The 27,062-nt window shown below is 44.6% G+C and overlaps 1 protein-coding gene across 1 annotated transcript; it reads right to left on the minus strand.

Annotated features, from left to right (window-relative positions):
* Window positions 1–427: 427 nt before the first annotated feature.
* LOC310800276 (coagulation factor IX-like) lies at window positions 428–26,895 on the minus strand (the record flags this gene model as incomplete). Its single annotated transcript, XM_083662849.1, has 9 exons — window positions 428–996; window positions 3,222–3,363; window positions 4,171–4,317; window positions 11,558–11,727; window positions 13,212–13,343; window positions 18,815–18,928; window positions 19,189–19,213; window positions 25,586–25,755; window positions 26,811–26,895. 9 exons carry the CDS (start codon window positions 26,893–26,895, stop codon window positions 428–430), a joined length of 1,554 nt encoding a protein of 517 aa, XP_083518975.1.
* Between the last annotated feature and the right edge of the window lie 167 nt (window positions 26,896–27,062).

A 27,062-nucleotide genomic window follows, 5' to 3' on the forward strand; every position in this document is an offset into this window, starting at 1 on the left:
AAACAATATACATTTTTCTGTAGCGGATTGTAGGTTTTTGGGGTGTCAGCCGGAGTTTAGTCTGACAATGTTGTGCACACCGGATAGTTAGTTACTGTAGGTTAAGTTAGTTAGTAAGTACATACATAAGTGCCTGGGTAGTGAGCAGACGGCAGTATTTGACAATTTAGCAGCTAAATCATAGATTATTGAAAGATATTCCATATTCCACACTGAAATGCTATAACAGAAGTGGAGTATTGGCCAGGATGACAGAATGACTTTTTTTTTTTGCAATTCCATCGCGGGCCACACGGGGCGGGCCCGCAAGTTGAGTATCACTGATATAGATGGTTTCATGGCCTTGTTGCGTAAGCACATTTTAGATACGCCTCTGGCTTTGTGTGTATGATAGCTGTTATGAAGTAGCTTTACACGCATTGCGTGGTCAGTTTGTCGAGTTGCTAATTCGAATCCCCGTGGTCTGACTGATCCACGGGTAGTAGAGTGAGACTCGAGTGTAGATGCCGTACTTTCCCTCCAGAGCGCACATCTCGCCCCAACTGACGATGCCGGTGAGGAACCAGGTGCCGTGGGAGTTTGTGGCGTGCGGCCCGCCGCTGTCGCCCTGGCAGGCGTCTTTGCGCTCGCTGTGGAAGCCGGCGCAGAACATGAAGCGCGTGATGTGGTCCCGGCTGCTGCCCTTGCACACCGTGCGGTCCACGTACGGGACCTCCAGCTTCTGCAGCGTCCGGGCCTCGCGGCCCTGAAAGCTCAGGGTTCCCCAGCCGCTCACCAGGGAGCTCCTGGCCTCCCTCAGCAGGCTCTCCGTGAAGACCTTGGGGCCCAGGCAGATCGGGCGGCGCTGGGCCGACAGCTGCACGGGGCTGCTGAGCTGCAGCAGGGCGATGTCGTGGTTGTACTTGGACTTGCGGTCGTCGTAGTGCGGGTGGATGAACTGCTCGATCACAAAGTGATCTCGCTCGGTGCCCTCCGTCCGGTCCAGATCATGTTCACCTGTAGATGGAGGGATATAGCATAGAGCAGGGGTTTTCAAAGTCTGAGACTGTGGGCCTCCCAAGCAAAGGCGCCTTCCCTCGCTCAATTCCTGGATGCCTATGGGATCATGACAGGGCCGGTTCCAGAACAAGATGACTAGGGATGCATCCTAGATAGGAAGGGGTGCAGATGCCCGGCCATGTTATTTTACTAAAAATAATGAATTTTTACCATCATTTCAAGTAGAATGATACCACCCAAGCAAGAATATTTCAAGTGTTTCAAGTGCTTTACTGAAATATTTGGACCATATAATGATAATACAATTATCTCAACCTTAAAAGGTTACATATAGGTGCCAAAAAGCCATAAATTCACATCAAAGAACAAAGAAAAACAACAATTATAATTCAAGTTTAAACAGTAAGTGTGCAGCTGCAGCATTTATTTATATATATATATAAAAAAAAAAAAAAACTTTTCAACTGAGCATGCAGACAATTAAAATAAGGGTGCAATGTGTGCTTTTGCACCCCCGTAGAACCGGGCCTGGATCATGATCCCATGGTAGGCACTAGCTCAACAATTCATGGTCATAAAAGTGGACTGGTAACTTCGTTACATAGCTAATTCATGTTCTCATAATTATATAACAACCATAATGAACCGCGACGTGACAGAAAATACGTTATTTACAGTGTGAACGACGTATGCCCCGTTTACGCCCGTTTTGGCCAGTTCCAGGACATCATATTTTAAGCTGGAAATAAGGTCTGGGGTGTAAAAAAACAGGAATTCTCCGTTAAATGCAATTTTCAGAAAACTCATAAAAGTGGTCCTCGTTTGTGAAGATTATCCTGCTGAACACAAATTCCCACTCCCATAACCACAGACCTTATTTCATGCATTTTAACCAAAGTCCCCATTCTAAAATCCCATAGCCTTTTCCCCTTGACCCACTGATACCTGATGCAGCATTTGCGTGTATATTTCAGACCTGCAGCATGTGTTGTCGTTTTCCCTCTAATCCCGGCTGCGACGCAGAGGCGTAGTGGTTGTTTCAAGACATGTGACCGATGAAATGCATCGTGATTAGCTGAACAACCCCCCCCCCCCACACACACAAACTCACTACCTCCTCCAAAACTCAACTGAACCCCCCCCCCCCATAAAACTATAACTCATATCTAATTTAATGCCTGTTTAACTGGGACTGTAAATTCATGTAAATTCCCTGCACGTTTAATGCCTATTTAACTTAGCCTGTAAATTTCATGTACATTCAATGTAAACTCTTATTTAACTCCGACTGTAAATTCATGTAAATCCACTGCCTATTTAACGTATATTTAACTCGGTCTGTAAATCTCATGTAAATTCAACGTAAATTCATATTTATGATCCACAGAACACTTCACCACTCATGTACATATTGTATATATTGACTCGATTTGATTGCACTTGCAACTTTGCGATTGTCTTTAGTTATCTTCCTACTTCTTATCTCTGTATATTGATGTGACCGCTGCAGACACTAAGACAAATTCCTCGTATGTAACTTGCATACTGTGGCAATAAAAATCATTCTGATTCTGAATTTGCACAGGGAAGGCAAAATGCATTGTGGGTTTTAGAATTAGAATGATGTTTTTTTTTCCCTTTTGCGCCTGGATGGAGCGGAAAGTTTTCAAAGCTGAACTACAACTAGACATGGCTGATGAGTGACGGAGTGACGGGAGCGATATTGACAAATGAAAGCTAAAGGGTTTAAGCTTTCAAATCTTTATTTATTGATTTCATGTTTCAATCTGCAGCTCACAAGTTACATGTGAAGGCAGCAGAACACATTGGAGGTGGCTTTAGTGACATGATCAACACCTGTGCATTAATCAGCATCTGGATAGGCCACGCCCACACCTGTCAGGTGGATAGCCCACACCTGTCAGGTGGATGGATTATTTTGGCTAAGGAGAAGTGCTCACGGACATTGATTTTTTAACAAAATTTTGAACAAAATTTGAGAGAAATAAGCCTTTTATTTGCATGAAAAATGGGAAGCAAAAACAAAAGTGTTGCGTTCATATTTCTTGTTCAGTATACCTTTTAAGAAATCCAGACACCAACTACTGTATTGATCGAAAGCGCATAACTAAACAAATTAGGCGACGCTTTTGAAGACGGGATTGCATTGTATTTTTAGGGATACAAAATGAGAATCTTCACGTAAGGATTTTTGTTCTTACCGACTCGGACGAAGAAGTTTGCTGAAGCCGTCTTTGCCTCGATGAGACAGTGAGCAGCAGTGATGACCCACAGCTCACTGAGCAGAGAGCCTCCACAGAAACTGGAGGCTCCATGGCCTTTGCCAGGACGCATTAGGGTCACCTAAAACACACGCACACACACATGCACGCACGCACACACACACACGCACACACACACATGCACACACACACGCACACACACACATGCGCATGCACACACACACACACACACACACACAAATAAGGATGGAATGGAAGAATAGCAACACAGCGTACACCAGTGATACTCAACTTGTTGTGTGTGGCCCGCGATGGAATTGCAAAAAAAAATAAAAAATACAGTGCACCTGAACGCAACATGCAAGATACCCGCTGAATAAGTGTCCAAATGTTCATGTCATTCTGGCCAATACTCACACTTCTGTTATAGCATTTCAGTCTGGTATATGGAATATCTTTCAATAATCTATGATTTAGCTACTAAATTGTCAATTACCGCCGTCTGCTCGCGCTACCCAGGCACTTATGTATGTACTTAACCTAACTAACTATCCGGTGTGCACAACATTGTCAGACTAAACTCCGGCTGACACCCCAAAAACCTACAATCCGCTACAGAAAAATGTATATTGTTTGTTTATTAACTGGCCCCTGGACTTCTATCATTTCACGAAAGTGGCCCCCGGGCAAAGCAAGTTGAGTATCCATGGCTTCTCGTTTCCTCTGCATACAGTTGTTTCTCATTTCATTGGACCACTTAAAGTCCTACAAACCACCATCATTCCCAGCCAAGCCAAAGGTGCAAGTATTGCTTTGTGCCTAATTAGCCCAGGCAACACCGGGTACATTGCTACTTTTCACCCAAGTAACAACACATATAGTTGAGTTGGATTTGTCAGTTAGTCTGCCTGCACCCCTCCCTACCTACCTGCCAGGGTATCTCTCCAGGAATGGCCTCATTCCCTCCCACAATCCGCTTTTTCTTGTCGGCCTCGGTGGTGTTGCTCAGCCCAGCGCTGCTCGGGCTCAGCCCAGCGCTGCTCGGGCTCACGGTGAAGCTCACAGCAGAGGTCACCTGATGATGTCAAATCATGAAAGTAAAGTAAAGTAAAGGGTCAGAGTTTTGGCTTACTTGAATAATATGATTTAAGGATCCTAATTATAATGCCTAGCCTCTCTCGGCCTCGCCTGCCCTATTGGCGCGTGTGTGTGTACGTTGCTCACTAAATGTTATTGCATCAGTGATGTCACAATGCCTCCTAGTGTGTGTGTGTGTGTGTGTGTGTGTGCCATTATGATATCACTGATGACATCATCAGTGTGTGTGTGTGTGTGGGTGTGTGTGCCCCCCTATGACATCACTTATCAGTCTTGTCACAATTCCTCGTGTGTGTGTATGTGGGGGTGTGTGACATCACTGATCAGTCTTGTCACAATGCCTCCTTGTGTGGGTGTGCGTGCGTGTGCCCTTATGACATCACTTTTGACGGTGACATCACCATTGTGACGTCCAGCTGTCGATGGGAATGTTATTCCTTGTTGCTTATCGTGACATCACAGATGAGGTCATTGGGTCGATGATGTCACTCGGCTTCATGTCATTGCTGATGTCATTCACACCATCACTCTCCATTGTGATGTCACATGGCCCTGATGATGTCATACAGTCCCTGGTGATGTCACTATTCGCAGTAGCTCCAGGGAACCCGGCAGGCCTATTTGGCCCCGGATTAGGCCCCTTTCAGCCCATCTCGCCGTGCATAGGCACCTAAAGCTGCGTTCACACCGACCTATTAAAGTTTGTCGCTGGCGTCGAGTTTACATACAAAGTCAATGCAAACGAGCGATTGAGCGTATATTCGCCTGGGAGAATAATCGCTGGGCGTCCGAGCGGCAGAGACAGAGCGATAGGGAGAAAATACGCTCGTCGCTCAAGATGAAATATTCCAACTCGAGCGAAAATACGCTGGCATCAGTCCCTCGCTGTTCAACGCTGATTGGCTGCCGTGTGAGAGCGAGTCAAGGATCACTCTGGCTTGGAACAAACCGCTGGTTTATTGTGTGGCAACAAACCACATTGACAGGCTGACAGCTGACATGAAGTGAAGTCTGTACTACCGGTATGCAGCTCGCATTAGGAGCACGCTGATAGTCTTAGCTTGTAAACAATGACGGTGGCTCGTAGTGGACAAACAGCATGACATTGCGTAACGTTATATCCCCCACATGTCCGTCATTTCGTGTGCCTGTTGATGAGCGATTTAAACAGAGCGACAGAGCGATTCCAAAGGGTTGACTTGAGCGACAGAGCGAAAAATAAATATCTCGGTGTGAACGCCCCTTAACAGGGAACCTTTCTATCAGATACAGTTCTCCAAAGAGAAACAGATTGGTGATGCAGGGGAATTGTACAGTACAGTAAGTTGTGGCACAGAGATTACGGGCCCTATCGTCGCAACGGCGTTAATTTTGCGTTAGCGCCAGGGATTCCGCTAGGCATTTTTCCAGACGGCCAATGCAGCCGGTAACCTTCGAGAATTCCAGCCATATCGAATATTTACCGGCCACTATTTAAAAAAGGATGTTGTAAAATAACGTTTTTGAATCCATTTATTTCTCTATAGTCTATTCTTTATAGCCTCTATAGTCGATGATATTTATTCCAGTGTTGTCATTAAGAGGCCGATTTTGCAGCAAGAATATTTAATTGGTCGGCACGTCGTTCTCGGTGAGGCCGCTTTCGTTATTGAAACAGACAACATGCACGCTCCTACTGTAGCCTATCTATCTGCATTTGCAGACACTCATGAACCCATATCTTCTGCACATTGCCTTGATGAAAAAAACAACGTAGCTAAAAGTAATAAGTGCGACAGTGTCAGTGCAGACAGCGCACAACTTGAATCTCCAGCAATAGAGAGCCGCAGGAATGAGTCCGGAAATCATCGATGCTAACACTCCTGGTTCTTCACTGTTTTCGCCTATGGGAGTTTTGAATGGGTTTTTGGCGCGATGCTAGTAATATCATCTTCACACACGAGGACCACTTTTATGAGTTTCCGACTGAACTCTGGTTCGCGTTTCATTAAGCCAGCGTTGCCCAGAGAGATTATTAGAAGCATCGCGGCAAAAACCCATTCAAAAATCCCATAGACAGAAACAGTGAAGAACCAGGAAGTCCGGGACTTCCGCGTTCTGACTACAAAAATACGTCATCCCTGCGGCTCTCTATAGGCTACACACCTTAATCTTTCCCACTCCACACCTGGCACCTGCGGCAGCTCTCCACTCGTTCTCGGCTCCCATGTGGCTTTATTTGTGGTAAGCATTTTGATTAATCTCCTCAGGGTTCGAGTTATGGGGGGACCTATGCGGTCTTGGACCCCATAGATAGAGTCTGGGACCCCATAGTCCAGAACACCTGTGGGACCCCCACAAATATAACTTTATTTTTTTTATTTTTTCCCAAATAACACATTTTTCGATGTAATAATTAGTATTATTTATGTTAACTAGATAAATAGGCTAAATAAGAAACATGTTTTCAGTTTTCCCCAAAAACCGTTTGAATTGTGTGAAATAGGCTGCATTTCACCTCCAAGCCACCATGCGCCGCCCATGAGCGCGTGTTCTACTACTACAACCGAGTTGCAGGGAGAAGAAGCCACAACAGCAGAAGAAGAAGACATGCAACCATCACGTGATGTAAACAGCCGCCTGAAGCCAACACGATATTATTAATCTTTAGTATAGCGACCATGCCACCGAAGAAAAGGTTTAAGCTGCCAACGGGGTGTAAAAGCCCGGATAGCTTCGGTTTCAGAAAGAAACAAAGAACGGCTTCAGACAACGGACAACGACCTGTTAGCGCAACAGCTAGGTTGCTACTAGCTTGTAGCTAAGCTAACGTTATGCTGATGATGTCGTGGACACAGCTGAGAGGAGAGGAGGCTGAGACGTTTCATTTTGTAAGTATTAAGCCTACAGTTTGTTTTTGTTCTAACAAGATGCTGCCACTGTATCTGCTGACATGCTGCTGTTTGTTTGGTGCAATTTGTTTTTCATTCACAAGTTCTTGATGACCTGTGCACAAGTTAGCCTACTCTGGTTACTTCCGGTCTGTTGTTGCTATGCAACGGTAGTGTCAACGGTAGCGTAGTAGGGGATGGCTGCCCCATTCATCTGTTTTCTTCTTGTTGTTTTTAGATAGCATTTCTTGCGGAGTGCAGAGAACTGCTCGGAAAGCAAATTGTATTTGCATTAAGTATATGTATGTATAAGCATTATGTATTTATTTTTGTAGTTTTTGATTTATAAGTGCAGAGACAGAGTTAAATAAATGCTCATTTAAGTTCAGCAATTTTGTCTCATTTGTAAAATTAAATTGTTGTATTTTATCAGATGCAAATAAGTAAATATCACGGCATTATATAGGCCTAGCTGTCGGAGCGGAGGTGAGTGAGAAAAGGAACAAATTGATGGTTAAGAGTAACGGCTCGGGCACACCATGAAACGCTCGGCGGCTTGCCTCCTGTGAAAGCCTCTTTGACGCTGCAGCTTGATAGGCTGTCTTGCTCCATTTCCGCGTCTGATTGGTCCATTTCAACCTCGCGCGACAAGGCGGAAAAGCGATTTTGCCATTGTAGATGTGCACGAGCCGTAAGACTGTCTGTCTGCGACAGGGAAACGCTGGGCGGTTCCAGCGGCAGGGGGCGCGAGATTCAAATGGACCAATCAGACACGGAAATAGAGCAAGACAGCCTATCAAGCTGCAGCGTCAAAGAGGCTTTCACAGGCCTAGCATTTCATGATGTGCATGAGGCGTAACTGGAGCGAGCGATTGATTGATTGATTGATTGATTGGGCCGACAGGTGGCTTTTTACCTCGGCTAAATTGTCAGCCTACGTCGGGTCTCTTTCGCTTTTGACGGCGGCAGGCACGCTTTTGTTTCTTCTTGAGGAAGAATAGCAGGTGCTTGGCGCTTTCCTGCCGTCTTGCTGGGCTCGGCTGAAGTACTTGTCGTTGCACGATCTAGATTAAAAAAAGGACTGGCCTAGCAAGGGATGTGTGTTTTGACGTTTGGGTTTCCTCCTGCGTCAAGTCACAGCGGGTCCAGCGCTGGCCGGCGGGACTGATGCTGCGTGTGCGGCTGCGCTACAGTAAAGAAAGCAGCTGCTACATTTTTCTTTGTCACCAAACAGTGTTTGGCAAACACTCAACATAACAGGGGGTGGAAAAAATATGATGTAAGTCTCTATTTAAGTCGTAACTTATTGGCAACATCACTTAGGCTATAGGTCACACAATATTAGGCTATTTTATATAAGGAATTTATTTATCTGGCATATTTTAAACCGTCTACTTGAGCCGGTGACCTTTTAATTTGAGAGAGAGAGAGAGAGAGAGAGAGAGAGAGAGAGAGAGAGAGAGAGAGAGAGAGAGAGAGAGAGAGAGAGAGAGAGAGAGAGAGAGAGAGAGAGAGAATTGGAGGATGAACCAGTTCGGATTCAGGCTATAACATACACATTTAAAAATATTTGTTTCTTTAATAGGGTAGGGATGTGTGAGATTTTAATTCTAGCCTATTTCAATAGCCTATACCAGAATTGTCCACTCGGGTTAAGCTATTGTTGCATGGTGCAATTGCAGGGGGAGGTTACTGTATACTATCAATGGTTACTGTATAGCCTACTGGCCGGTGTTGTGTCAAAAAGTGATTTGCTGCCAGAAACTGATTTCGATCCACGGGACCGTGCACGGCGCTGCCTCAGTGCCTCTACCCACCCTGTGCACCGACCCACCCGGCCTGCCTACCCGGCCCAGCTCACACCTTCTCCGGGGAGACCCCCCTCCAGGACACGGCACACTAGCCGAACACTTAAAAGCACCCCTCCCCGCGCTACACACAGACTCCCGCCCCGCCAGACCCTCGTTCCCCTGGTAATCCAACTCAAAACGCAAATCACTTTTTCGCACAAAACCATGACAAACAAATTCTCATTGTTAAATCAAGGTGTGTTTTTTTCTGCAGTGTAGGTGAGTTGAAAATCAACGTGGCATTCTGAGGAGGGAGGTGTGTCCGCGTGCGAGCCGTGTGTAATGGGCCTATCCAAGCGAGGATTCCCTGCACTGCGCCGGAGAATACTGTCTGCGCTCAGGGTACGCCTGGCGTAGTGTTTTTTTTTGCTCTAAGACCAGCTATTTGGTGGAGTTAAAATTGAGAGCACCCAATGCCTTTTTTTCTAACACATTGCGCTGGAACGCCTATTTTGGAACGGTTAGGGTAAACCTGTGTTTGCGCTCGGAACATACCGACGGTATCTTCGCCAGAGCGCAAAATGACACTTGCGGGAGGGAGATGATAGGCTAAAGGCCCACGGACACGCCTGGGCCACGCCTACACCTGTGTCTGCGCTTAGATCCCAGCGCAAAACTGGACGGTGGAGGCAGACGATGGCTTAAGACTCAGGGAAGATAGCAATAAGAGGCGCGCAAACGGCAGCGCAAACGATAGCGCCGTACGAAGATAGGGCCCTACGTGTGTGATGAGACAGTTCCATTGCTGACATGGCAGGACATCAGGACAGTTCATGATAGATTAGGATTCCTGTGTTTGGACATGTGAGATCAAATGGTGTACAGAGTGGAAAAGTGTGAATTTTCAGGAGAGATGTACATTTAAGCAATATAGCATGAGAGCAAGTGTGTTGTGGCGAATATATCCCGCTGATAAGCTGTTATGCGGCCTTGTGGGATAACAGCTTATCAGCGGGATATATGCCACAACACCACGCAGCTCGAGTGCTATATTGCTTTTATAAAACGGTTTCCAAGTATAATAATATAATAATAATAATAATAATAATACTATAAGTCCGACTGGCATGGTATTCTGGTAGAGTCAGTTGAAACACTACTGTAAGGCGGGACCGCAAGAACGTGCGGGTGATTTGATTGGATCGTTCTGGAGACTGAAGTTGACATTGGCCAATCCTGGCGCTTGCTGAGAAGCTGAGTGCTTTCTGGAAAGCCCGACACGCAGCTCGAGCGCAGCGCTGCATTCTCAGCGCTTGCTGAGAAGCTGAGAGCTTTTCTGCAAAGCCCGACACCAACTAACGTTACGGGGTTAAATGCGGGGTTAAATGCGGGGTTAACAGCCTTTTTTTTTGCAAAGAAGACATTAGCCCGCATTTATTCTTGTACAAAACATAATTTTCTGCGAAGTATTAGTAAAGTTATAAGCGAAGATCGATGAACAAGGATCTGACAGCTGTCTCCGCCATTTGTTTTTTTTGAGGTAACCAAAGGCTTTTAGTAAGAGAGTTGCCATGGCAACTCAATAACCCATGGCCATGGGTTATTGGAGTGGGTTATTGGATTTATACAATGGCTGTGAACCAATCAGATTGCTTGATTTGAGAGAGCCGTTTTATAATATGTAATATAGTAGGGTTGGCACGATGGACGATGGCATCGACCATCGTGATTGGCCGACCCCCCATCGACCTCTGAGCCTTCTACATCGGATCATCGTGATTAATTATCTGTTCGAAATAAATTTGTACCGTTTTAATAATAAAAAATACCAAGTCAACTTACCGTGACGCGTGGGGGACGCGCCGGCGGCATTAAACGAGCGCGCCCAGTTCAGACTCAGAGAAGCCTCCTCCTCCCCCTCCTCCGCTCTACTGCTTCTCTGCACTGGGAGCGCTTGTTTAATGTCGCCGGGGCATTCACACTCATCAGTCTGAATGACTGATCAGTCTCGCGTTGAGGCTACAGCAGCAGCTGTGTTTCTCTCTCAACTCTCCTCTCCTCGTCAAATCGCTCTCATTAGGTTCAAAAGCCCACGCGAATCTAACGTTATATCAGCCAGTAATTCAGTCAGTTTACTGCCAGCTAGTTAAATTCAACACACACACGTTGTTGGTGAGGACCTGTAACGTTAACATTTTGTTATTTGCGCCATTCAAATTGCTGGTAGTGAGAGCCACTGCTTCATTCAGTCGCCTGGCTCTGTGCTGTTAGCAGCACAGAGGCTAATAGTAGCCTATCGAAGCCCGCTGGTCTCCGTGAAGAGCTCAGCTGTCCAGTTGTTAATGAACGCATTAATGAATGGCATTACCGCACCGCAGCGACTTAATACATTATTAATTATTCCCCCCACCCCCGCCAATGACGATGCCATCGTGGATCACGATGGTTCACGGTGGAATAATCACGATGGATAATTTACTGACATCGCACAACCCTAATGTGTAGGCTATGTATTTAAGTGGATGAAAGGGTCTGATAGTTGAATGGTTCACATCACCTGATCTGGCTCCACCACAGAGGAGTTGAGGAGGAGTTCAGATAGCGTCAGGTTGTCCATGTCATCATAATCGTAATCATAAAAGGAGGCGTGTGTCCTGTTGGATGCTGGGATGAGGGACCTGGTCTCTGAGCTGCTGGGCTCACTCACATGGCCGCAGGCAAACTGCTCTGAGGGGGTGGCGATGAGGGCAGAAAGAAAGAGAGATCAAGTTTTGTCTTTGGATGTTAAAAGGGGCAGTGAAACGTTTCTTTTTAACCAAAATGTTTAGGCTACATGTTACATTATGTTTTATTTTGTCACATTTTTGTCTGTGTTCTTTAGGTTTACTGTAGCCCATATGGCTCTGTATAGCTGCACAAAGGACCAAAGGTCGCCGCCAAAAAGAAATTGGCCACTTTGTCGCCAGATTAGAGGAATATTAACATTAAGATTAATTAGACTGTTGTGATGTCATTATTCACCTTTTCTCACTCACCTCCATGTCACCTCTCCCTCCCTGCCCGGGTTGTAGCGGGTTCATTTTTAAAGCTAGAGCGAAGCTACTGATATCATATGAAACTAGAAGATCTAAGGCATCCAGTGATACCAACCAGGACATGCTAGCTCATCAGCAAGGGGGGTAAATACCCCTCCAAACTTAGACAACATTTTGGAAACGGAAAAATGGACATGGCCATATTCACAGGGGTCCCTTGACCTGTCACCTCAAGATATCTGAATAATAATGGGTTCTATTGGTACCCCAGTCTCCCTTTACAGACATGCCCACTTTATGCTAATCCATTTTATTCTTCCAAAAAAATGCATGCATTATAAATGTGTTATTTTGGCCTATTCTGAATATTTCTGCATACTGGACCCCTAAACAATAATGGAATTGCAGAAATTGAGTGTGACTGGAAAGCTGAGAGTCTTGTAAATTCAATTAGCCCAATTGTATTCATGTGTGATGATGTTAGTCCACATCATCTACATTGTGTCTTGTACGTGTGTGTTGAGGCTCTACTTTAGCAATACAGTCATGTAAATCGTGGTATTTATTGCCATTATTCGCTCTAGCTTTAAAAATGAGCCCGCTACAAACCGGGCAGGGAGGGAGAGGTGACATGGAGGTGAGTGAGAAAAGGTGAATAATGACATCACAACAGTCCAATCTTAATGTTAATATTCCTCTAATCTGGCGACAAAGTGGCAAAAAAAAATTTGGCGGCGACCTTTGGTCCTTTGTGCAGCTATACAGAGCCATATGGGCTACAGTAAAATAAACAAATAAAAGTTAATAAATATAAAAGCATTCCAAAGTGGTAAGTAGGCTTAATTTAATCATGTAGAAGTGCAACGCTTCAGTCCTCGATTAATTCAACAGGAGCCATTCATGTTTTTTCTTTTGTGATTATCATTTGAATGCAATCTATTTTTCATATAGGGGTCCTATATGAATGGTGACTCTGGATTTTCAGAGAGTTGATTAGTCAGAAGTTGGGTCTTTCATGCGTTTTGATCTTATCCTCTCTGAACTTAAACCTGCCCAAGAGCAGGTTAGCCATGCAGCATGAGTTGCCATGGAGATCTAAACCACTGATCTTGCTTCGTGGTACAGGCCTCAGTTCCCTGAACGCTGTATGTGTTTTTATGATTGATCTTATTGTACCTGTGGGGACACAGCTCTCCCCGTCTGGAGCCAGTTTGTACCCAGCAGCACACTGGCACACAGCACGCCGCCCCTCCATCACACAGATGTGGGAACAGTCTCCGTTGTCCACTGAACACTGCTTGGTCACCTCTAGAGAGGGGCAAGAAAGCAGAGGTGACTCTATCTATCTATCTATCTATCTATCTATCTATCTATCTATCTATCTATCTATCATCCATCTATCTATCTATCTATCTATCTATCTATCTATCTATCTATCTATCAATCATTTACAGTATCTATCTATCTGTCTATCTATCTATCTGTCTATCTGTCTATCTATCTATCTATCTAGCTAGCTATCTATCATCCATCTATCTGTATCTATCTATCTATCTATCTATCTATCTATCTATCTATCTATCTATCTATCTATCCATCTGGAATGCTGGCATCACACAAGCTCTTTCATCCCAATTGGAGCGGGTACAGAAGAGGGCCTGTCGCATCATCCTCGGCCCCAACTATGACCACTACTCAACCGCCCTGTTAAAGCTAGGGCTCACTGACCTGGCTTCCCGACGTGAGCAGATCTGTCTGTCATTTGCCCAAAACCTCCAAACCTCCCAATTCGCCAACTGGCTACCCCCAACACGTCTGCAGATCTCTGGCCGTATAACCCGGAACTGTCATAAACTGAACAATCCCCTCACAAAAACACGCCGCCATCAGAACTCTCCCATACCATATCTGACTAGACTCCTGAACCAACATATTATCCCATAACATGTCCTGTTGATTTAGTTTGCTCTTGTCTATGCCTGAAGTCCCATTTTAGTTATGTGCTGTTTTGAATTTTTAACTTGTGTCGATGTCTGCTTTTTAACCTGTAAATTGGTAATTAATTCAGCCTACGGACTGCTATATGCCAATAAAGTACTACTACTACTACTAATAAATAATCATCTACAGTATCCATCTATCTATCTATCTATCTATCTATCTATCTATCAATCATCTACAGTATCCATCTATCTATCTATCTATCTATCTATCTATCTATCTATCTATCTACAGTGTATCTATCAAAAAATCACAGGACATTTCTATTTTATTTTTAATAATAATAATAATAATGTCTGTCTAAGGAGAAAAACCTGTTAATTTTTTATTTTAAAAGCTTTATTAGGTAAGTTACCGCTGTATATTTCTAGTTTATTGACATATCGCCACAGCCGATTTAACACTCGGTCATCAGAGAAAATTATTCTCTTGGCCCCCAAAACCCGAACAGAGCTAGGTAAATCTTCCTTCTCCTTTCATGCACCATATGCCTGGAACGAGTTACAAGATGTTTTAAACATGAAATCTTTACCCCCTCTGGACATGTTTAAAAATACTCTAAAATCTGTTCTTATAGAACAATGTCATTGCATGTGAAATGTGCGATTGTCATGTTAATTTAGCCCTTCTTCTTAGCCTTTAATCCTTGTAGTTTGTGTTTGCTTGTGTTTCTGTGTGTATTCTGTTATTTGTCCCCGTTTGTACTTTTTATATGAAACCTTTTATTTTTGCTGTCCATCTTGACCAGGACTCCCTGGCAGAAGGGATATTGTATCTCAATGGGACCTTCCTGGTTAAATAAAGGATAAATAAAAATAAAATAATAATACTAATTATATTATGATTATTAAACTTAAAACATGTTACAAGTCGATATTCATCGGGCGTCCGGGTAGTGTAGCGGTAGATTCCCTGCATGCCTACCAACGCGAGGGGCGCAGGTTCGCATCCTCGTGTTACCTCCGGCTTGCTCGAGCATCCATACAGGCATGATTGGCTGGTGTCTGCGCCTATAGCGCCTCCTCTGGTCAGTCGGGGCGCCTATTCACTGCAGAAGGGAACTGGCAGGAATAGCGTGATCCTCCCACGTGCTACTGTACGTCCTACCGGTGAAGCTCCCGCTGTTGGGTGAAAAGAAGCGTCTGGCTACTGTGCATGTCGCGGAGGAAGCATGGTGCTAGTCTCGGCTCTCTCCAGACCGGCAGAGGGTGGAGCAGCGACCAGGGCAGCAGAGGGAAACATTTTGGCCAAGTACAATTGGGGAGAAAATGGGGGGGGAAAATCAGAAAAACATAAAAATAGAAAAAAAGTCGTTATTCGTTCCTACGTATTTTTGAAGTATTTTCACTTGGATTCTTGAAAACAAACTTTGAAACAGCTATCGGGAATTGCGGAAGGTCTTTTGAACATTTCATTGTTAAGCTTAGCTAGCTTGGTTATTAATTACTTGCATTAGCGATGCCGGTGATACCATTAAAGCTCGTATTAGATATAGCTAGTTTTAAATTTTCAAGCCAAACATGAATGTATCAACCAACGTCTGCATTGCCATCAAACATGTTTATTTAAATGATTAAAATACATTTCTGTCTCTTTTATGCTTTTCCCCCAATTGTGGTTACAAGCCAAAACTTCCTAGAAGAAAACAAGAGATTGGTAAGATGAGGCTAAAATGTGGTAACTTACACTCTTTCTGAAGAGCACTTTAGGGTTTGACACTGGGGACCAGGGACCGTTTCCGAGCACACTTATCCCCAAACTGACCCCAGGTCTGGACCGGTTTGTTTGATGAGTGTGAACATTGCATTAACTTTTTAATTAATGCAATTAAAAATTAGTTTGTAAATACCCCTTAGCTTTGCATGTTTAATTGGTTAACCCATTGATACCTGATGCAGCATTTGCGTGTATATCCCTCATTTGTGTGTGTATCCCTTTAAGACTAGGGATGGGCGGGAGTACTCGGGTACTCGAGTACTCGTTCATAACGTCAGTACTCGAGTAATGTTTCTGCTGTTCGGGTACTCGCCCCACCCCCCACCCCTTTAAAAATGGTACGCACACATCGTCATGTGGATCAGGCAGCATGGCTGTGTTTCAGACAGGCATAACTGCACGGGCGTCAAGTCAGCCAGAATGTAAAAGTATGTCATCTGCTTTAGGGCTTTCAAAATAAAACCCTTATTGTAACATTGGCATTAATATAAATTTTGAGTAATGCCTTACAGCCACAGTTTCACTCGTAATCTTAACATCACGAGTATTTTGATACAAGGTTTGCTGCTTTGTTTGTTGAAATACCTTTTTCTCATCCAACGTGCATCAATAAGCTATTTACTTTTGTTTAAGTACTATTATTTTGAAAGTTTTAACAGGAAGTTTCCCAGCTCATCATGAAGATTGACTGGTGGAGATGCGCTCCCGTTAACGACACGAGACAGACGCACTTCTCCACAACGCACCCCCGATAAAACTCATTGAAAACGTGGCGCTAGTTTACTGACTACACTGTCGTCGTCCCATAACGTTAGCCACAAGAAATGTGGAGAACGAATCACTTTATTGCTTCATGTCGATCACTATTTAGCTGCAGCTAACGTTATGGTCACTGGTCAGTTTTCACTTTTTGGCAGAACACCGGACCTTGTAATCCGTGGATTTACGTTACTGTACTGATCATAAAGCAGAATGGATTGTACCGGGCATGTAGGCCTATTGGAAATGAGCCTTCTTCGCTTGTTTCACAAGTCTGCTCCGACGACGCAGCGCTAACCAATGCTGCCATCCAACCACCAGAGATCTGAGGTAGGGACAACAGCTGCAGCTAACGTCACCTAATTGTCCCTTTCCTCACAAAAAGTGCTACAGGTTGTGTTTTTTCCATGCAAAAATGCAAACGCTATGTGTGAACAGCCCCATACACAGCAGATTACCCCTGCTCCTGCCCCTGTCATTACCATAGTAATAGATATTCGAAATGAACTGCTTAACATAGCCAAACTTGGGTTAAGCGTGTGTTTCCACACGGACCCCCAAAGCCCCCCAAACCCCCCCCCCCCCCCCCCCACAGCGAGTACCCGATTACTCGTTCATAATAGAAGGAGAGTACTCGAGTATTTAAATTGGTTAAAATGCCCATCCCTATTTAAGACGGTCTTAAAGGGATACACACACAAATGCTGCATCAGGTATCAATGGGTTAAGACAAGATATTGCTAGATCGCCATGAAATAGTGCATCGTGGGCAGTGTTGGGGGTAACTCGTTACAAAAGTAACATATTACATGTAATATATTACTTTTAGCAGTAACTCAGTAATATAACTTATTACTTATAGGATTTCAGTAATATTATACCAGTTACTTTGTCAAGTAACTCAAGTTACAAATTGAGTTACATTTTATTAAATCAAAGCACATAATTTAACTGTGTTTTTATGCAAAAAAACGAAAAAGAACAAAATTAAGAATTTTGGATGGTTTACACTGACTTCAAGGCGGTTGAAATTATTTTTCGGGATGGTTCCGGGGCGGCGATGTCATTCTGCTGCTGCTGTTGTTTTGGTAAAAGTAATGCAAAAGTAGTGTAATAAGTAACGAGTGACTCTACACAGAAAGTAATATTGTAAAGTAACTTATTACTTTCAAATGAAAGCAACTAGTAATATGTAGTATATTACATTTTGAAAGTAACTTGCCCAACACTGATCGTGGGCGAGGCAGCGCAGCCGAGTGTGCGAGCTGCGTCTGCAACGCCACGAAGCGGGCAAGACCTCGAGGGCAAACTGACGAGTTATGGCAGAAATGATCGATGAGGAGGAGGAGGAGGAGGGGAAGGAGGAAGAGGCGTGGTAGGCTGGAAAGGAACGGGTACAGCCAGAAAGGAGAACGCGCAGTGCGCTCTGTTTCTAGTCCACATAATCTACTCTGCAAATGTTGAAATGTAACGTTATAGCCTACTTTTCTTCTTTGTTGTGTTTATTGGCAGATCGCAAGCCAACTAGGTGCATGTCGCCACCATATGGGAGTTTATTAGGGGTGCTCCGATCCGGCTAAGCCACGATCCGATTCCGATTCCTGGGGCCACGATCCGATTCCAGAATCGATTCTCGATTCCAGAATCTAGAATCGATTCTCAATTATGTAGTTTTCTATTGCAATAACACACAAAGGTAAATCTAAGACAAAAAATGACAAATGTATTAATGCTGAACTTCAAATTCAACTTCTGAAGTATTACAGTCAGGGCCTAAATTCATTTAGCAAACTAGGGGGGAATTCCCCCCTTATGTTCTTCAGATAAGATGGATTTATAGACTGGGGGGGATCTGTAGACTTTGAGAAGGATTTATAGATTTTGGGGGGAATACATTAACCAGAGTTCTTAAGTGCAAGAGGTGGTGGCACCGTGGCAGTACAGTACACAAATGACATGAACATTTGGACACTTATTCAGCCGGTATCTTGCATGTTGCGTTCAGGTGCACTGTAAAAAAAATATATATATATTTTTTTTAACAATACGAAGAAGAATCGATTCTTGGGAGTTTGGAATCGATCCAGGAATCGTGGCATTAAGAATCGTGATCCTTTCAAGAAGAAAGAAGATTTTTTGGAGCACCCCTAGAGTTTATACGCAACTGTGCCCGGGCACGGAACAAACAGGGGAGATGGGAGGGGGGGGGGGGGGGGGCAATCGTACTCAGGCACGGAACGAAAGCGGTCGTTACAGTGTGAAAACACCCTGTGTGAATCTGTCAGTCAGTCAGTTCCACTCACCAGTCTCACAGTTCTTGCCGCTGAAGTTTGGTGTGCACCAGCAAACGTACGCGTCGCTCATATGCTCGCACGAACCCTCATTCTGACAGGGGCTCGATTTACACTGGTTTTCGTCTGCACACACACACACACACACACACCCACACACACACACACATACATTCACACACACACACACACACACACACACGCACGCGCACACACACACACACACACACACACACACACACAAAGGTTTAGAGGGGAACAGTATGCTTCAGATTCAGCAGCTTGTCATTGGGTTGTGTGTGTGTGTGTGTGTGTGTGTGTGTGTGTGCGTGCGTGCACGTATGTGTGAGTATGTGCGTGTGTGTGTGTGTGTGTGTGTTGCTTACCGCTGTATGTGGCCCAGAACTCCATCTGAGAGAGAAACACACAGGTCAGTGAAAAACCAGAGTAGCAGTAGAATTGGTTGTTTAGGTGTGTGTGTGTGTGTGTGTGTGTGTGTGTGTGTGTGTGTGTGTGTGTGTGTGTGTGTGTGTGTGTGTGTGTGCGCACGTATGCGCGCGCGCATTATGTTCATCTGGGGCGGCTGTGGCTCAGGAGGTAGAGCGGGTGGTCCACTAATCAGAAGGTCGGTGGTTCGATCCCCGGCTCCTCCAGTCCACATGACGACATGTTGGATAAAAGCGCTGTATAAATGCAGTCCATTTACCATCTGGTCGCAACAGAGTCTGTAAGATGGCATATTTGTTATGGTCTAAGCCAATCCACATGTAAGACTTTATATTACCACTGTTAGGGAATGGAATTACCACTCCTCATCCGCTAATGTAATATAACAGCTTATATAAACCAAATGAATGAAACCATGAGCCAGAAAGATGTCTTATAGAAGTATATTAAAAACCATACATTCTCTGGCAATCTGTATTGTCAGAGGACTGAATCTCAATGTACACATTCTGATACGTTATACAGAGTCCAAATATTCACCGATGACTGACAGTTTAACATATCGTCGCTGTTGTGCCAGGACCTCGAATGTGCCTTTTTTCACTTTTTTATTTTTTGTCATGAATCAATGCCATTGGTCACCCTTCACGTCTCTGTGTGGTTTTTAACAAATGCAACCAATGGAAAAGCATTAAAACGAGCTTGTGAGTAAATCTCGTAACGCCATTCGCCCTCAATCTGTCAGTCAAACCTCGAAATTCGTCCCCTACCTCCGTCTGTACCCCCCCACGCAGGACAATAAACCCGGAAAAGACACACGGCAGACGCGCTGTGTATTTCTCATATCGTTTTGACTAATCCTGGCTTCCTCTGACGTTAATAGATCAATAAAATGTTTTCCAGTTATTCCTAGGCTGCAAACTTGTTTTAACATGCAAATCGGAGTGTTTTCTGACGAGAATAAAGTAACGTTAACGCTACGTTATGTCAGACTATTTCTCACCCCATGCGAAAGCCCCCGCCTCGGACATGAGAGGCGAGGGGCAATCCTGCTGCTCCTGCGCGCGGCCCCGCGGCCTGGAGCTTGGGGGCTCGTGCATGAGGATGCGACTGCCTCCCGCTTGACTGGCCATGAGAAAGCGCTTCCAAGTCGGACTGATAATATAAACAACATCATTTGAGCTTATCCAGGTCAGATATTTATAAAGTAATGACACGTTCAGCGGGAAACTAACTATAATTAAGACATGTGCCAACTTTGACGACATTTGGTTCAGTATTTTAAGAGCAAACAGGTTTTTTTTACTTCCTGAAAAGTTTCTGTTTTGGAAATTCGAGGTCCTGGAACGACAGCGACGATATGCTTTATACTGTAAGGCAGGACAGAGGAAAACAGAGAGAGGAGGGGAGACTGTTATCAGTTTTTATGGCACTCCATGCACTGTCCAAGGTTTCAGCAAAAGGAGAAGTCCTCTGCCACGGGTGAATCTATATGTGAGATGTCATGTAAGGGTTAATGCCCGACGAGGTGTACATTATCACTTTTTAAGGGACGACGCGAGAGGCGTGAACCGTCCGAGGCGAAGCCGAGGATGGTTGCCTCCGCGAAGTCCCTTAAAAAGTGATAATGTACACCTCGAAGGGCATTAACCCGCTTATACCATGGTCACTTGCCAAAGAAACAAAACAAGACCATTCATTTATATTTCCATGCATTTTGCAATCAAAATCTAGTTTTCATAACCTTGAATATGAGTTGAGAACCGGCGAGACAAAATAGTCCCCTCGAGATTAGGCTATCATGGGATAAAATGGCTGCTTAGTTTCTACACCTGGCACAATTCTAGAATCAAGCTAACTAATAATTTGGCCAATTGTAGCCTATGTAACAACATACAAAATAAAACGGCAATGTCTAAGAATGCAACGCCATGTAACTGGGTCGTTTAAACTCGCATTCCAGGGAATTGCGTTAACGTCTGCGGGTCTTATAAGACGTAAATGGCGCGAGGCAGGAGTAGAGTGAAAACTATCTGCTTTCAGTATGTTGGAGTCCAGGTATGTCATCGTCAATACACGTTCGCTAATAAAACTGCTTGTTTTGCCATCTGCGGGAAGGCTCAAACTGTCAATAGTGTTTGGCAACATGGAAACGACTCTATACATGAGTATTATTCTCCGGGGTTTACTGTGGGACAGAGAAAATGTGCGTATGAAGAGGCGAGAGGAGAGAGAGAGAAAGGAGGACAGCACAGCGCATGATTAATGAGGCTTGCAACATGCAGTAGGCCTATCGTCGACGTTTTATAGCCTATTGGAATATTTTCAAACCTGTATCGTGCTTCTTCTTGTCAGTCAGACCACATAATTTGGGTTTTTATTCAAAAACAAACATGTCAACAATTAATTTCACTTGTCATCAATATACTGTAAATCATATGAATAGAAAACAATTGATTTAGCGGTTAAGAATATTTTTATTTTGTATTGCAAAGGCAGTAATCTTTTTTATTTTCCTTTTCAATAACAATATTGCGCATAGAACAAGAACGTACAATTTGACAGATTATAGCCCACATGGGCGAGGTAATAATAAGAGGAACAAAATAAGTGGCATATAGGCCTGCAACAAGAACACAATATTGGCGAGGTAATTAATTATGCTGGAGAAGAAACTGATTTGTTTGCATCAGAGAAAGACCGACAGCGGGAGAAATATAGCCTACAGCTTATTTTTTAAAATTGAATTGAACGTTTCCATTGATTGTGAAATTTGATAGAGTAACAGGCAAATCTGGCACATTAGCGGCGTTTGGAGGAGGGTGGACAGCTGTGGACTGATGGGCACTGGCACTGCTGGCACTGCTGGCACTGGAAGTGGAAGACGACAAGACATCGCTCCATTCTCGTCTCTCCCGTACTGATGGAGCCCAGTAAGCCCGCAGGCTGCTCTCGCAACGGTGGCCTGTCACCGACATTATCTGGCGGCTCTCCAGGCCGGCGTCCGAGAGGCGACCTACAGCTGTGCTTCGGAGGCTGTGGTTGGTGTAGACCCGCGAAAGACCGACCTGAAAGGTAAGATATAGGATGTTATATTTTTGTGATGGAGCGGGAGACAACTCAGACAAGCACGGTCTTATACAAAATGGTTAGACTGTCATGTTTTTATTTGCCAATTGTAATCACCTCTTTGCTGATCTTTTGCATCATGCTTCCCAGGTAGTGCACACCCATAGGCTCCCGGCTGTACCACACATCAGAGGCCACGGTGCTGGTGCTGCGCTTCGGGTGGAGGTAGAAGGATTTAGCATCTGATGGACATTTGGAGATGTATTTTTTAAAACTTGCAACCGGACACAGCGGATCCTCTGGCCTGGCAAACATAAACCCTCTGAGGGTTTCTTTATCTGGCTCATTCGGGTCTTGATGATTTTTTGTGTGTGGGTTGTGTGCCAGGCTGACAAACTCCACCCCATCCTCGTCTGTCTGGAGGAGGAAAGATGCAATTGACAGCTCTCGGTTGCCCTCCCTGCCACGTCGAGCAAGGCACAGCTGGATGTCGAACCACACTTTTCTGACCAAGCCGACGGGTGTATCTGCAGATAGGGCTACAGACTTTCTTATTAGCTGAAGGTCTGACTCAGAGATGCGGGGATGGTGGATGCTGGTATCCTTTCCACTTTTCCTGTAGCGTTTAACTATGGCCTTAAAAACGGCATTGCTGCTATGGAACCTGGCGTCAGTCAAGATGTTGAACTGTGTTAGGTATCGGTTTATACCGCCTCTCAGACTTCTCAGGCTTGCCACACTGTATTCACCTCCTGCCTTGGTGGACTGAACAGCAGCATAAAACTCCCGCAGGGTCTCATTTAGCGCATCGGCACTGTAGCTTTCAATGTTGGAGTCCTTTTGTTTTTGTCCAAGGAAGTCTCTCAGTATGTTAACAGCCCATTTCGTATTTTTTTTTGTGTTGACCTCATCTTTTTCCTCCTCGATTTGATTTACTTCTTCCGTTGATAACTCTTTGTGCCGTTTCTCAGCTTTCCTTTCAATTTCTCGTTCTTTTTCTTCTTCAGCTGCATCCCAGTCATCAAAGTTGCCATACTCTCCAAATATATTAAAAGAAATTTTCCCAAGAAAGTCGCTCATTTTTGTATTTGTTTACAAACCGGTGTGGGAGCCAAAAAGTGAGTTCACTTGTCTTTCACAGCCTCTGGGAGAGCGCGCGCTGTCTATAATTAATATACTCCCCGCTTTCAGCGGGAGCGTTCAATGATAGACCACGCGCACCCTGGCTGGTTTGCTGCAGTTGTAAACAGAGGGTTTGACAGCGGGAACGAAGGGGGACAGAGGGCTCGCGCAGGTTGCTGCAAAGGCCTTTGACAGTTATCAGCTGATATCTGTCAAAGGCCAGGCTCGCGCCGGGCTCGTCCCCGCTCAGAGGGAAATCTCCTTTGTCGCCGAGAAGAGCCTGGTGACGCGAGGTTAAAAATCTCCGAAACGAAAATCAAAATTGTAAATAAGAGTTATTTTTGATAAACTGAGCACACAGGGGTGATTTAAATACTTACTTTGACCGAGTCAATTTTTTTCTCAACATCCAAAATTGTCATATTAACCCTTAACGGGGGTATAGAGCTCAAACTGCTCTCCTGATAACACTTGAAACTATGGCGCATTGATATGAACGGTGAACAGACCATTTAGCTAGGTGTCCATTATCACTGTACAATATCACTTTTTAATGGACACCTTGCAGCCAATCAGAATCGAGTATTCACCCAGACCATGGTATAAGTCATGGTAACTCATAGCATAATTATGCGTATGCAATTATTAGGCAACTAGTATTAGCTTATTTATTAGGAAACGCCCATGGAACTTATATTTTCTCTAACAACCACAAAAGCATAAACTGCTGTCTTAAATCAGTTCCATAATGAATAATAGAAACTAGTGGGAAAATAAAGGCAAAATGGACGCCCGCTAGTGTCCGTAACACCATCCCAATGTACTAGAGCCCGACCGATACTGGATTTTTGAGGCCGATACCGATATTAGGGAGTAGGGTTGTCAAAAGTATCGATAGTATCGAAAAAACCAATACTAAAAATTTGAAACGGATACAATCCTAATTTGCAACAGTATCAATATCAGCAGTACTTTCTCTTAATGAAAAATCAAACATACCACTGATTTCTCCCTCCCTGTCATTGGTGGGTATCTGTTGCTTCAACAAGCTCAAAGTGTTCTGATGACTAGAGCAGGGGTATCTGTTGTGTTATGATAGGCTGATGACTAGAACAGGTGTAATCTGCTGTGTAAGTGTAAAGTTTTTAATGGGTTTTATCAGGCCTAGATTATGGAGAAGTGTGCATCTGTCCGTCCATCTGTCTTCGTTTAGTTTTTATGCCTCTCGATGTCTTGTCGCATCTCCCCGCGTCGTATCGAAAATGGTATCGAGTATCGATATTTTCCTAGGTATCGGTATCGAAGCAGAAATTCTAGTATTGTGACATCCCTATTAGGGAGTAAAAAAATGCCAATACGGATAATATCGGCCGATATTTTTTTTTTTTTTTTTTTTTTTTAATCAAATTTGTATCTCCCATTAGTGCAAATTTTTTATTTATTTATCCTGGTTGCTGCTCCACCCTCTGCCGATCTGGGGAGAGCCGAAAACTGGCTCCATGCTTCCACATGGGCAGTTAGCCAGCCGCTTCTTTTCACCTGACAGGGGAAGCTTCACTGGTAGGACATAGCACGTGGGAGGTTCACGCTATTCCAACCAGTTCCCCTCCCTCTGAACAGGTGCCCTTAACGACCAGAGGAGGAACCACATCAGCAACCCTCAAATATCAAACACTTGACAAAGATGAGTTCACATGAATTGAAATATGTAATGTAGGCAGGATATTTTACAGCTTATTAATAAACTCAATGCAATGAAACAGTAAACTTAACTGGGAATTTAATAATTGTAAATAACTAGAAATACAAAAACACAATAGAACAAATGGTTAACAAAAAATATCAAATATACACAACATGCTGTCTATAACTTAAAAAAAAAAAAATCTGCAATATCGGCGCCCCATATCGGCCGACACGATATATCGGTAATCGGCCAATATCGGCCGATAATATCGGCGAACCGATATATCGGTCGGGCTCTAGAATGTACCGTACGCTATATGTGCAACCAACTCCCTCCTTCGGTTTAACACATAATGGGCCAGTATGTCCAGTGTGTGTTACATTATGTGATAGTCGGAGTGTGTGTCTGAGTGTATATAAGTGTGTGTGTGTGTGTGTGTGTGCGTGTGTGCAACATACAGTCTTTTGATCATTCTCAAACACCTCCCTGGCCTCCTCAAAGTTGCACACCTCCTCCATACACTCCCTCTCCAGGTTGTCTTTGTGGAAGATCTCCTCTAAAGGGGTGTTGTGGCGGCGCTGGCGGCGCAGCACTGTGGCTGCCCACTGCCGAGATACAAACACAGAACCTGAAGAGAGGACAGATGTGTGTGAGACTCAGAGAACACAAACCACGGCCACTCCCCCCCCTGTACACTGTCTGCACGGCAGACCACGGCCACTCCCCCCCCTGTACACTGCATGCACGGCAGACCACGCCCACTCCCCCCCCTGTACACTGCATGCACGGCAAACCACGCCCACTCCCCCCTGTACACTGCACGGCAAACCACGCCCACTCCCCCCCCCCCCCCTGTACACTGCACGGCAGACCACGCCCACTCCCCCCCCCCCCCCCCCGTACACTGCACAGCAAACCACGTCCGACTAAGCTCAAATTGGGCCCGACTCTAAAATGAGTCGTGCAGTTCGCAAATCGGGCCAGAAAACAGGCTTAATTCGTACACTGGCTTGGCTTTAGTGCCAATAGACCTTATTCGCTAACCCCTGACAGCGCCATATTGTTGACATACCGTCCTACAGCTGACAACTATAGTAATGGCCTTATTGTCGTTTCTGTTCCATTACAAAATAGCGATGGTAATGATGGCAATAAAAAACCCACAGTTGTTGTTTGTATGCAGCCGTTAATGCCTGTAATAATAAACAAAAGAAAAAACGAGGTGAACAGACTTTGCTGTGAGGAGCTGTCAGAAAGTTTCACCTGTCTCTCTCCTAACTATCCACACATCTCCTGTGCTGCTGACGTATCCTCCGTCTCGCTCCCTTCACGTCTGTGGACGGTAGAGATAGAAACAAACCACGGGGACTTTATTGCTGTCATTACTACAGCCGCGTGTAACGCAGGTCACCATCCGAACACAATTGGAACGATACAGGTAACGCTAACGGCGGCTAGCTGCCTATAAACTCTGCTCTTACATAGGCTGTCACTTAAAGCGGCTGCGCTATGTCAACAATAATGGCGACGGTGGGCGTGCCCGTACGTGAGTGACGTCAATCGAATAAGGTCTATTGCTCTCTCAATGATTTTGATCGGAAAACCTTTTGTTTAGACTTGGTCATCAATCATTTAAAGGCCCTTCCCATGTCTCCATGTCTCCATGTCTCCGACATCTCTTACCTGTGTCCTCGGTGCCTGCAGCTTCCAGCCTGGACATCTCCAGCAGCAAGCCAGCAGCCAAGGCCAGGAAACAAACCCTGGCCATTTTCATATTGTCCATCTGCCTCCCTTTTCAACTTGACACTGGAGAATCCTGAAGCCTGAACTCATCCACTGACCCCCCGCTCCAAAGTACAGGAACACACTGTTTACCCACCTGTGTGTGTGTGTGTGTGTGTGTGTGTGTGAGAGAGAGAGAGAGTGTGCGTGTGT

Source organism: Poromitra crassiceps (genome assembly GCF_964638095.1).
Source record: "Poromitra crassiceps genome assembly, chromosome: 29".
Lineage (NCBI taxonomy): Eukaryota > Metazoa > Chordata > Actinopteri > Beryciformes > Melamphaidae > Poromitra > Poromitra crassiceps.